At 36.9% G+C, this 12684-nt stretch overlaps 3 protein-coding genes across 4 annotated transcripts; 2 read left to right on the forward strand and 1 right to left on the reverse strand.

The window, feature by feature from the left end:
• Positions 1 to 1662: 1662 nt before the first annotated feature.
• GUN1 (s uncoupled 1) lies at positions 1663 to 5794 on the forward strand. Its single transcript, XM_020356808.3, has 4 exons — positions 1663 to 3900; positions 4639 to 4855; positions 5057 to 5241; positions 5330 to 5794. Exons 1-4 carry the CDS (start codon positions 1952 to 1954, stop codon positions 5595 to 5597), a joined length of 2619 nt encoding a protein of 872 aa, XP_020212397.1. The 5' UTR covers positions 1663 to 1951; the 3' UTR covers positions 5598 to 5794.
• A 1354-nt stretch (positions 5795 to 7148) lies between these two features.
• On the reverse strand, positions 7149 to 10067 carry EMB2076 (Pentatricopeptide repeat (PPR) superfamily protein). Of its 2 annotated transcripts, none has more exons than XM_020355813.3 (2): positions 8167 to 10067; positions 7149 to 7678 (listed from the first exon to the last, which is right to left on the reverse strand). In XM_020355813.3, exons 1-2 carry the CDS (start codon positions 9982 to 9984, stop codon positions 7514 to 7516), a joined length of 1983 nt encoding a protein of 660 aa, XP_020211402.2. In that variant the 5' UTR covers positions 9985 to 10067; the 3' UTR covers positions 7149 to 7513. The 2 variants fall into 2 exon arrangements, with proteins under 2 accessions (XP_020211402.2, XP_020211394.2); XM_020355805.3 differs by having other exon boundaries at positions 7149 to 7681; positions 8167 to 10066.
• Positions 10068 to 10967: 900 nt separating this feature from the next.
• LOC109801446 (putative UPF0481 protein At3g02645) lies at positions 10968 to 12647 on the forward strand. Its single transcript, XM_020362524.2, has one exon. The coding sequence runs from the start codon at positions 10968 to 10970 to the stop codon at positions 12645 to 12647; it is 1680 nt and encodes a 559-aa protein (XP_020218113.2).
• The last annotated feature ends 37 nt before the right edge of the window (positions 12648 to 12684 follow it).

The raw sequence follows: 12684 nt of genomic DNA on the forward strand, positions 1-12684 counted from the left end.
TCGGAAGTCCAGTACTACTGTCAGGACAGAAGGGTTTGGGTATGAGTCTACCACGGCCTTGGCTAGCTTCACCAATCCACATGTGGAGTTAGCCCACCCACTGTCCTCCAAGTACCACGCACCCTCCAGTATCTAGTTAAAGACTGCATCTCTAACTAGATACCTTACTCAAATTGGTCATTCAACCATGACATGGATCGACTATTTCCATGTCGCCCACACAGTACTAAGGGATTCAACTTTAAAACAACTTTCAACTTTAAAACAACTTTCAACTTTAAAACAACTTTCAACTTTAAAACAACTTTCAATTTATCACCTTAGTACTATGTATCTCAACATAGGACATATATATTCACCATATGTCCCCAACTTTTCAACTTGAACAACATAATCAACTTTTCAGCAATAGACAACTTACAACTTTAAGCAACTTACACCAATAGGCAACTCATACAATTTTAAACAACTTTTTACAACAATACACTACTTCAACTTATGCATATCAACCCATTAACAATTTAACAATAAACAACATAAAACAACTTAGTTTCACAACATATAACAACTTTAACAACATCAAATATTATAAACACTCAACATATGAACAACTTAAGCTAACAGCTACTCAATCCACAAATAACATCTTAACCATTTTCAAATAAAACAATGCATGAAGCTTCCCTAACTCTCCTAAAATTAAATAATCTACATTCTAGCTTCCCTCACCTGAAGATTGGCTCATAAAGCCAAAAACTGAACAAAAGTAGATTTTCCTCTCGAGACTCAACTCGGAACTTCAATCCACCCAAATCAAGCTTTCTAATCTGAATTTCAAGAAATGACAGAAGGCATTAGTGGTCTAGAGGAGAAAAGGATTCATACAGAGAAATTTGGGAGAGAAAGGAGCTCACTGACCCAGAGACCTTCTCTCTAAAACTTCTCTCTAAAAACTCACGTTCTCCTAAAGGCCCCTAACCCCTATTTATTATAGATTTTCCGGACTGCCCAGAACGGCCCCTACCGAATCGAAACGGCCCGTTCCGAACTCCCAATTCACGCACAAAACCCACACCCAGAACGGCCCGTTCTGAAATCAGAACGGCCCGTTCCAGGACTCATCCGAAACGGTCCGTTCTCCTTCCGGAACGGCCCGTTCTCCCTCTGGATCGACCCGTTTTCCTTCCGGAACGGCCCATTCCGGAATTTGGAACAGCCCGTTCTAGAACCGTTCCTAACCTAAAAATTTAGGCTAATTTAATAGCTTGGAACGGCCCATTCCAGACTGGGAACAACCCGTTCTGGGCTACTAAATCAGCTAAAAATATTTTTTTTTCTACGTTACAATAAATACTTCATTAAAAAATATTTATATATAAATACTTTTTATTTTATACAAAACACGTTATTAATTATCCAAAAATACTAAAAACACTCCAAACAATCAACAAGTACCGTTATTTGGACATATTATGACAATTCAATTCAATAATACTCAACATTTCTCTCTATTTCTCTCTCAAGTAATCGCTTTTTCCCCCCTCTATTTCTAGGTACTATATACTAATATATTAGATGTTCAACAAATAAAGAAATTTTCCAACAAAAAATTATCCCGAGCTTTTATAAAATGTCATAAGAAGAAAAGTGTATAATCTTGAGGATAGATGCATTAGATTAGGGTAAGGCTAAAAATGATACAGTACTAAATTTTAGGTCATATCCAATTATTTTGTTATAACAACAGAAGCTGAAAAGGCAGGTGGAATGTGGAAATGGTTGAATTCACCAGGGAAAAGAAGCAAAGATAATGTCAAGGGTTTGAATTGAAAGACCAGACACTTGCTTCCTCTTTCTCTCACTCCACTAAGCTTCGACACCCATCACTCAATCCAGCCCAAAGTTCCTACCTTGACCTCAATTTCAGGTACCCTTTTGCTTCAATTGTGCAATGGCCTCAACCCCAGCCCCACCAACCCACTTCTCCTCAGTAGCCCCAAGACCCCCCAACAACAACAACAACCAGCGCCACCACCATAACCAGAACAGGAGCCAGCACCGCCGCAACAACAACCGCAACCGGTGGTCTTCCTCCTCCTCCACCAGGTACTATTCCTCACCTGCATCTGATGCAGGTGCTTGTGCAGGTGCAGGTGTTCCCTCTGCAGCTGCCACTGCATTCTCATCCTCCCTCAGCCCCTGGCTCGGCGGCCAGAAAACCCGGCTTGCGCCGGACTTTTCCGGCCGGCGGTCGAGCCGGAACCCGGGGAAGATGAACTCTGGCGGCCCCAGGGCCGTCCCCAACAACCAGCAGCACTCAAAGGCTGCTGAGGAGGTCCTGCATAGCCTCACCAATGCTGGTAATGATGTTGCTGCCATAGATAGTGTGTTGCTTAGTTATAGACTTTATGTTGCTGAGGATTATGTTTATTTGCTTAAGGAGTTTGCCAATACTGGTGACCTCTTACTAGCCACTAGGACTTACGAGTTTGCCATGAGTAGGGCCACTGATACTACCTTCAGGGGGAAGTTGACCAGCAACATGATTAGGACCCTTGGTATGTTGAAGAAGATTGAGCTTGCATTGAACTTATTTGAAGAGTCTAGGAGTAGAGGGTATGGAAACACTGTTTATTCCTTTTCTGCCATGATTAGTGCACTTGGCAGGAACGATTGCTTTCCGGAGGCTGTGAGTTTGTTCAGGAGCATGGGGTACTTTGGATTGGAGCCCAATTTGGTTACCTACAATGCTATTATTGATGCAGGGGCCAAAGGGGAAGTTGCCTTTGAAACAGTTGTTCAGTTTTTGGAGGAGATGACTGGGGCCGGCTGTTTGCCGGATCGGCTAACTTACAATTCGCTTCTCAAAACTTGTGTCCCGAAGGGTAGGTGGCAGCTGTGTAAGGATTTGTTAGGTGAAATGGAATGGAAAGGGATCGGGCGTGATGTGTATACTTATAATACGTATGTGGATGCACTGTGTAAAGGTGGACGGATGGATCTCGCCAGGCATGTCATTGATGTGGAGATGCCTGCTAAGAACATTTGGCCCAATGTGGTGACTTATAGTACATTGATGGCTGGCTATGCTAAGGCTGAACACTTTGAAGACGCCCTGAATGTATATGATCAAATGAAGCACCTGCTGATTAGGTTGGACAGGGTATCATATAATACGCTGGTTGGACTTTATGCAAATCTTGGTTGGTTTGATGAGGCAGTGAGTAAGTTCAAAGAGATGGAGTGTTGTGGAATAAAAAATGACATAGTAACTTATAATGCATTGATCGAGGGATATGGCAGACACAACAAGTATGTTGAGGTCAGGAAATTATTTGATGAGATGAAAGCGAGACGCATTTATCCTAATAATCTAACTTACTCAACACTTATTAAAATATACACTAAAGGTAGAATGTATGCTGAGGCAATTGATGTTTATAGAGAGTTCAAGAAGGAAGGCATGGGGATAGATGTTGTATTTTACAGTGCTCTCATTGATGCTTTATGCAAAAATGGTCTGATCAAATCTTCTCTGAGGCTGCTTGATGTGATGACAGAGAAAGGAAGTCGTCCAAATGTTGTGACTTACAACTCCATTATTGATGCCTTTAGAGTAGGACAGATGCCAGCTCTGGAATGTATGGTTGATGCTTCTTTTCAAGCAAATGAGCATCAAATTATTGCAGGTAAGTTTCAAGGTCAGAAGACTGATGATGGGGACAACGATGAAATCATGAAGATGTTGAAGCAGCTTGCTGCTGAAAATGCTGGTCTTACGAAGAAGGATAAAAGGACCAGACAAGACAAATTCTACATAGTGCAGATCTTTCAAAAAATGCATGAAATGAAAATCAAACCAAATGTGGTCACATTTTCAGCCATCTTGAATGCTTGCAGGTAGCAAATAACTATCCAATATTTTTGTTCATCTTACACCATTCTATGCTATATAGTCACTTACATGTTACCCTAGAATAGAAGAGGTAAATGAAAATGGATTTCCATCAGCTTCAAATGGAAAGGCATAAGTCATTGTTTATTTTCCCCCAGGAATGTAGCATGCATAGTTCCAGATGGTTAACAGTTCACACTTGTATGTTTTGTGGCAGTGTTATTTTATGGTTTACATATTTCTTTTAGTTTCTTTTTATTTAAGTTAATTTAGATATTTATAATTAGATATACTCTAAGGCTTGGGATTTTTATTTTAAGCTCAGTTTGCTATACAAGAGGGTTTTGTGACTGTAATATGCCTTTTTTATTATTATTATTCAAGGAATAGGTCCAATTTTCACAACTAAAGCTTTTCTTCTTTTTCTCTAATTGGAAACTAGAAAACCAGCCATATTTGACTGTGATTTATTTCACTTTGTCCATCCCTCTTTATCCCCCTGATTATGTTGAGTGTTACCTGCATCTTGAATTACTGGGATTTTGTCCTAAGTTGCAATTACTTCGTATCCTTTCTTTTCAATGCATTACCTGGTCATGGGTGACTTGTTTGATGCTCTTTTCTGTTTGCCACAATCTATTACTATTTTTGTTTTTCCTTCAATTTTTTTAGCATGTACTTAAATATTCTCTGATAAATATATAACAAGTTACTGAGTGTATAATTTGGTTTGTTGGATGCAGTTGTTGCGAGACATTTCAAGATGCTTCAAAGCTATTAGACGAGCTCCGCATATTTGATAGCGATGTCTATGGCGTAGCTCATGGGCTACTTATGGGTCACGGGCAAGGCATATGGGATCAGGCTCAAACTCTATTTGATGAACTCGAGCACATGGATTCTTCAACAGTGTCTGCATTTTATAATGCACTGACTGATATGCTGTGGCATTTTGGTCAGGTAAAATTGAGTGATTAGAAATATGTTACTTCTACATCTGTTAGTTTTGTAATTTGCTATTACATGTGCTTTATTCATGTCTCATCAATAGGAATATAGGATGATTAATATTGGGAGTTTATAGGAGATGCACCTTTACATTAATCTAACTTTCCCATTTTTAAAATTTTTTTCTTTCTGTTTTTATGATATTTGCATCAGAAACTAGGGGCCCAGATGGTAGTGATTGAAGGGAGAAACCGAAATGTGTGGAAAGGGGGTTGGTCTACTGAATGCTTGGATTTACATCTGACATCTTGTGGAGCAGCCTGTGCAATGGTGCATTCATGGTTGCTCGAATTGCGTACCACAGTGTTTGGAGGCCAGAAGCCACCACCGATATTGAGGTTTGTGTCTTTCCCTCTTGAGGTTACTGTTGTTATCCTTTAATTGGATTAGTGAGATGAAGTTTTAATCATAACTCTTCTTTTGCAGCATATTAACTGGATGGGGCAAACATAGTAAAGTAGTGGGCAATGGCGCTTTAAGAAAGGCTGTTGAGGCACTGGTGAATGGCATTGGTGCACCCTTTCAGATTGCTGAGTGTAATTTGGGGAGGTTTGTATCAGAAGGACCTGTAGTAGCTGCTTGGTTGAGACAACCCAGCACATTGAATGTGCTGCTTCTCCATGATTACATTGTTTATTCTCAACCAGTAGAGAGAAACCAAACATTTAATATTCCATCACTTGGAGCATTGTAGAGATCAGGGTATTCAAATCATGAATTTGAATCTTGAATCATAATTTATCTTGAATTGGTTGGTTTAGAATAGAGACAATGAAAAACAAGTTCAAATATATCATATAGATGATATATAGTTTTCAATGTAACAGTTTTAAACTAGAAACATATAAAACAACTAAACCATGAAGTCTCGTAAGACAAAATTGTTAGTTATATATGAGTTGGTAAAACTTCTAATTTGAAAGAATGAAAATGAAGCAACGAAATAGTCGAGTTTACATGCACTGAATGAGACAAGGATAAATGATAAAAATGATAAATTTAGAAGTGTTTGTTCATTTCTTTTCATTTAACAATTTAAACTTGTATGATTTTTACTTTCTTTCATGAAAATTGATCAATGAAAAGGAAAAATTAACAAATTGTTGATGATACAAAATTATATCAATGACCATTGTTGTATTATAAGATATAAAGCAATTTGATATTCATTTATGATACTAATAAATAGTTAATTGAATTGCATCAAATGGTATTAAACTCAAATCGTAATATTCTAATAACTAGTAGAGAAAGTATAATGTTGCATGGTAAAATGTCCTTGTTATCAATAGTCTTTCCCTGTCGTTCTTTACAGCAGTGATTTATCTAGAAAACAAGTGTAATAGGGGGAAAAATTTAATGAATAAAAAATTCAAGTATACCAAATCACCAATCTAAAGTTCCCCTGTCCCCAATTGAATGAATATATGATTCTATTGGCACTTGACTCAGAACTTTCGCGTATATAATAGATTATCTTGTTTTTTTTTGAAGGGAGATTATCTTGTTATTTTATTCCGATAATTGTTTTTGAATATACACAATACTATTCATTGGAAGAAACACAAGCAAAGTGAAAAGCAGTGAGATTCATACATTTGAACCAGAAAAAGGAAGTAGCACTTCCACGTGTTTATTTGATACCACAAAACGCAATGCTTAGTTCCGACGCTTATTCACTCTGTTAACCTCAATATTGATTCATACTAAGAATTATAAGTCATCAATATTTATCTTGCACCTCAACAGTGCCTTCAACCAGCTCACATGCCACAAAAATTTAGTGTAAACCAAAACACAACAAAGTTTCTTTTGATTGTCTTGGCTATGAACCCAGGCCATTGTAATTCCGTACTTCGGCCTTAGAAGAATTGTGCCAAGACTCCGAGTAAGATAAATCTGAAGCTGAGAAATGGATGAAAATGATAATTTCTGTACATATGTTGAGATCACATACCGCAACAGTCGACCTGGTATAAACATATAAATATATACCTAGTACGAACAGAGTTCTCCGGGGGATTACTTGTTTTCACATTTTTTTTTCTTCTGTCAGACTAAAGTATTGATCTTCGGAATTTCTCAGCAGACAAAAGGAAAGGGATGATTGACCACGTATCATAAGAAGAACCAACGGGAGGAGAGCAAAATCTTGAAACACTTAAAAGGATAATATCAGAACTTGTGTTTAAGAGCAAAAGAAATTATACAGAATCAACACCGAGGAAGAATACTCACAAACTAGTAACAAGAGAGACAACTACCAAGTCCATGACTTTACTTGAACTCTTGAATATAACAGGAAGAAAATGTACAAGACATGGGCATTTATATCATTTACATACATATCAAACAAGAAGATTCTTTACATACCTCGGTACCAAAGGAAGAAAGAAAGAAAGAAAGAAAAGAGGGTAGATGATAACTTTAGACTATACAGTTGTTACTGACTTACACCAACATTTTAGTCTGCTATTCACTCTCCCAAGACCCAAAAAAAGAACTATTTATTATTCAATCGGTGCCTCGATTCAACTGACTATGATTATGATATTCTCCTCCTTATGGTCAAAACTGTTGTGTTGGTTATACCAATTAATAGACTACCAGCTATTTCCTTTTCCTCATCATACGGAGCTTAAGTACTTGTGTTCTGACATCAGGTTGAAGACCATTTTCTAGCATTTTTGTGTAGACCTTATTTGCCAAGTTAACATTGCCTCGTAAGCACAGCCCTTGAAGGGCAGCGTTATAAAGAGTGGCATTTGGCTTGGTCTGCTGCAAAAGGAACACATAACAAGGAGGACAAATATTTGTCAGACCACAAAATGAGGAAAATAACCTATTATTCTAATTAAAATTTATAATTATCTGCCTCAAGAAAGACAAATTGGATCCATATGTAGCTGTGAGTGGCTTCTATTTATTATATCAAGACCAAGAAATACTAAATTTAACTTACTACATGTAACTGTTTGGCAACTTTCTCAAGGCTAGGTTTTTGAAAGAATTACTATCATGGGGATTTTTTTAGAATGTTTACAATAGCACTCATACTAAATGACAACCTTTTTCATGATTGATATGATTTACAATTCATAAATTAAGGGCATAAAATTCATAAATTATTTTGATGAAATCGTTGTGTTGTCTGAAAACAGTTCTAGCATAAACACATCTATACATTGACAGAGGTTAAACTAGGATCTCTTTGAAAAACGTTTTCAACACTATATGTTGCTGTGAAAATGATTTTTACTCACATTTAGGATTTTTTCTAATTCTTCCCAGAGATCTCCACGAACACAGCATCTAATCACGGAAAGATAAGTAAATATGTTTGGACTGCACTTTTGGTGAATCATGTGCTTGTACACCTGCAGTGCAACTGATGGCTTCCTAGCAAGCTCACAGGTCCTGATAACAAGATTATATGACATTGTCAAATCAGACAGTCCAGAAGCTTCCATCTGCCACAAAATTTCTATAGCTCTATCCCACAACCTAAGCTTTGAGCAAGACATTAAAACAGTATTGTATAAATGTATATTGAATTGAAACGTTGGATCTTTTTCAATCATCTCAAAAAGCTCAAGAGCTTGGTGATGCCTGTCAGCCTTGTTAAGAGCACTCAGTAGAGCATTGAATGTATATGCATCTGGTTTATGGTCTAATGATTTCATCGTGTTGTAGACATCAAATGCTTGCTTGAGCTCCCCTGCTCTTCCCAGTGAGTTAATCAATGCATTGCATGCCACTAAGTTTGGCTTATGCTCACCCTTCAACATTTTCATAAATACACTTAATGCAACATCCCATTTTCCCTCCTTAGCACATACACTAATGATAGCATTCAATGTATTGCTGTCTGGTTCAAATCCATTTTGAACCATTTCATGGTAGGCATGAAGAGCAAGATCACGTTGGTCGCATCGTATGAAACTATTGATTAGAAGGTTATAAGTGACACGTGTTCCAACACATCCATTTGCCTTCATACTCCTCCACAACTTCTCTATTTCACTCCAATTGTCAATGTTTCTGCAGATAGATATCATGGTGTTGTAAACAATTGCATCAAAATCCTTCTCCACATCACATTCACTTTCTAGTTCTCTGAAGAATCTAATGGCTGAATCGCAACCACGAGCTTTTGCATGTGCCATAAGAATCAAGCTATAAGTATGCCCTGTAGTTATCCTTTTTGCTCTTGTAAAATTGAACACTTTGAAGCAATCATCAAACCACCCATTTCTCAAAAGGCTAGAAATAAGAGAATTACAAGCATGGATACTTGGAGAAAGACCCGATAATTCCATCGACCTAAAATACTCCATTGCACTTCTAATCTTGTTAGTTCTGCTAAGCACCAAAATCCTATTAGACAGCACATTCTCATCCAATTCCTCCAGAAAAAGTGCTCCATGCTCATTCATTAGCCCCATCCTCTCTGAAACTGATAAAGTAGTTTCAACAGACCTAGAATCACGGTGTCCATCATCTTCTGCTTCTCCCCAGGGAGGCAATTCCTTCTTGGCCACAAAATATGCATTAACACCTATTCTTTCATCATCATCATCATCATCATCATCTTCTTCTTCTTCTTCTTCCAGTTCTACTTCTTCCCAATAATGCAATTCCTCCTTGGACACTAAAGATGTATCAAATTTTTCTCTTCCTTCAACATCATCACCCCCATCTTCCAACTCTACTTCTCCCCAAGGAGGCAATTCCTTCTTGGACATAAAAGGGGTGGTATCATGAAATTCTTCTTCTTGACACAGACCAAAGCCAACAACAGGAGGAACAGTGTCCTTGGACAGTGGCGTGGACTCATGAAACCCTGTTGACCCAATTGAGTATTTGGATTGTGACAAGAAAACAATGCTAAAGTAGCTCTGACGCATTCTCACATAAGCATTGGCATGGGTAGGGGCACTGAGAAAGGGAAAAAAACAAAGCTTGTGAAGACAAGAGTGAACCTGAAACGGTAAACTCAACAAAAGGGGCATATCAATGTGTAGCAAGAATGAAAAAACAAAGCATGACCCAATAAGAATAAAATAAACTAGAAACAGCATAAACCACCGCGGTTATGTCTCTGTGGCAGAGCTGAGAGGAAGCTTTGGAGGGTTCAAGGGACCCAAATCCCAGAGAAATTGGATATAGAAGATGATATGAACCCCTTTTATGTGAGCCGTTGGATGTGTGCCAAGTTAGGTGAACGGCGAGGATCAAATATAGCTTAAAATTAAACAATGAATGGTCATTTTCAAATCGATTTATAAAAATGTAAACTAATAATAACATTATTTCCATATTTTTTTTAAATCCTTGTTTCATGTTTTTTTAAAATATAATAAAAATGAAAATATTAATTAAAATTTGGAAAACTAAGATGTTTATTAAAGGAAATAAAATTAATTTTAATTGAAATTCAATCTCAGTGGTTTTATTAAGTAACATTAAAACATTAAAAAAAATGTTTTTAAATTTCTCCTCAGTTCTACATTTCATTTCTTCCATTTACGATGTTAGTAAGAAAAAAAAAATTGTGAACGTTGCCCCAATTTTAAATTTATACAGGAGTTTTTTTTCTTTAATTTTGTTACATAATATTATAAGAAAACATGCTTAAACACCCAAATTATCATATAAAAAATATTTTATTGAGCTTTTTAAAATAAAAGAAATTTTAAGGATATGTAAAACAACAATTTATTTATTTATTAGACAGTTTATAAAAGGTAGAAGCCATTTTTTATTTGATTAGAATTATAAATATTTTTAAGTGAATTTATTTTTGTAAAATAAAAGTGAATTTTCATTAAAAGAAAAGGTTGAGACAAAACGAACTCTTGATTTTGCTGGCAAGAAATAACTTACTGAATTAATTTACATTTAAGCATATGGAAAGCGTTTCTTTCTATTGAACAGAAAGCTGTCACATAATGGCCATTAATTAATGATATTCGAAGCACATTATAGTTTAAACTCCCTTCACTTTTTCATCAAACACAGAACCAAATCAACTCATTCCTACCAAGACTAATTTCTCCAAAACATGTCTTATTTTACACCCACCACGACAAATCACTCCAAAGCCAATTTTGATGAGCTTCGGTGGGTGACTCAAATACGTGAAACTCTTAATGAAGTGCTTGAAGATGATGATGATCAATTCCCTGTGTCCATCTTCAATGTGCCTAAGCCCCTTATGGCCACTGATCCAGATTCTTATATCCCTCAGCAAGTTGCCATAGGACCTTATCATTATTGGCGTCAAGAGTTATATGAGATGGAGAGATATAAAATTTCTTCAGCAAAAAGATTCCAAAAAGAACTACAAAGCCTCAAGTTGGATCACATAGTTGACCAATTGATAAAGTTAGAACTTAGGATAAGATCATGCTACCACAAGTACTTGAATTTCAATGGCGAAACAATGGCGTGGATGATGGCCATTGATGCCTCGTTTTTGCTCGAGTTTCTTCAAGTTTATACCGTTCAAGACGGAAGAATGGTGCCGGGAGTTTCATCTAGAATGTCTCACTTGATGGATTATGAAGGGAGGAAAATTGCTCATAATGCAATCTTGAAGGACATAGTAATGCTTGAGAATCAGATTCCACTATTTGTGTTGAGAAAGATGTTGGAGTTCAAATTCTCATCAATAGAATTGGCAGATGACATGCTGCTTGCAATGTTGATAGGATTGTTTAAAGAACTCTCTCCTTTCAAGGTGATTGAGGAGGACTATCCAGAGATCAATGTCTTAAAGTGTGCACATTTGCTTGATTTTTTGTATGCCATGATTGTGCCTAAATTGGAAGAACAATCAGATGTGGTTCAGTTTGAGGATCAACACAAAGATGAAGAGGAAAATGAAGAATCATTCTTGAACTATGTCAAGCAATTTCTAAGGGAGGTTTGGAGGGTGCTAGCAAATTTGGTTACAGCATTCATAAGCTTAATTAAGAAAGTCCTGCAATGTAGAGCCATGAAAGTTATCACTTGGTTGCCTTGGACAATCATTTCTAACCTTCCTGGAGTAGGAGTTATAAAGCAACCTGTTGAGTACTTCATTTTCTCTCGAGATAAAGAAGCAACCGAAGCAGAAAATGGGAATTTAAGCTCTGATAATGTCATCAACAAACCACCCTTAATGGAGGAAATTGCTATTCCTTCAGTCACAGAACTCTCGAAGTCTGGGGTTTGTTTCATGGCCACCAATAGAGACATATCAACTATTACATTTGATGTAAAAACAGTCACACTGTATCTTCCAACAATAGATTTGGACATAAACAGTGAAGTGTTGTTGAGAAACTTAGTTGCTTATGAAGCGTCAACTGCATCAGGGTCATTGGTTTTCACTCGTTACACTGAATTGATGAATGGGATTATAGACACTGAAAAAGATGCAATGATTCTTAGAGACAAAGGGGTTATTTTGAACCACTTGAAGAGTGATGAAGAGGTGGCTAACTTGTGGAATGGGATGAGCAAGTCCATTAAATTGACAAGGGTGCCATTCTTGGATAAAGTCATTGAAGATGTTAACCAGCATTATAATGGTAGAATGAACATCAAAGTTCGGAAATTCATGAAGCTTTATGTATTTGCTTCATGGCAATTTCTGACATTCCTTGCTGCCATCTTTCTCTTGTTCTTGATGTCCTTGCAAGTTTTCTGCTCTTTCTATAAATGCAATCGCAGAAATCATGTCAATGTGACTAAATGAATCAGTTGAGGATTTATACTTTTTTGCCCTGCTCGAT

The sequence above is a fragment of the Cajanus cajan genome, chromosome 4 (genome assembly GCF_000230855.2).
Source record: "Cajanus cajan strain Asha chromosome 4, NIPB_CcT2T_4, whole genome shotgun sequence".
Classification (NCBI taxonomy): domain Eukaryota; kingdom Viridiplantae; phylum Streptophyta; class Magnoliopsida; order Fabales; family Fabaceae; genus Cajanus; species Cajanus cajan.

Excerpts from the sequence above, each read along its gene's own strand:
- GUN1 (XM_020356808.3), top strand. The coding sequence starts at position 1,952 with ATGGCCTCAACCCCAGCCCCACCAACCCACTTCTCCTCAGTAGCCCCA. Across the intron at positions 3,901-4,638 it reads GCCATCTTGAATGCTTGCAG|TTGTTGCGAGACATTTCAAG; the intron begins GTAGCAAATAAC and ends TGTTGGATGCAG. Across the intron at positions 5,242-5,329 it reads AAGCCACCACCGATATTGAG|CATATTAACTGGATGGGGCA; the intron begins GTTTGTGTCTTT and ends CTTCTTTTGCAG.
- EMB2076 (XM_020355805.3), bottom strand. The coding sequence starts at position 9,984 with ATGCTGTTTCTAGTTTATTTTATTCTTATTGGGTCATGCTTTGTTTTT. Across the intron at positions 7,682-8,166 it reads AATTAGAAAAAATCCTAAAT|CAGACCAAGCCAAATGCCAC; the intron begins GTGAGTAAAAAT and ends TTCCTTTTGCAG.
- LOC109801446 (XM_020362524.2), top strand. The coding sequence starts at position 10,968 with ATGTCTTATTTTACACCCACCACGACAAATCACTCCAAAGCCAATTTT.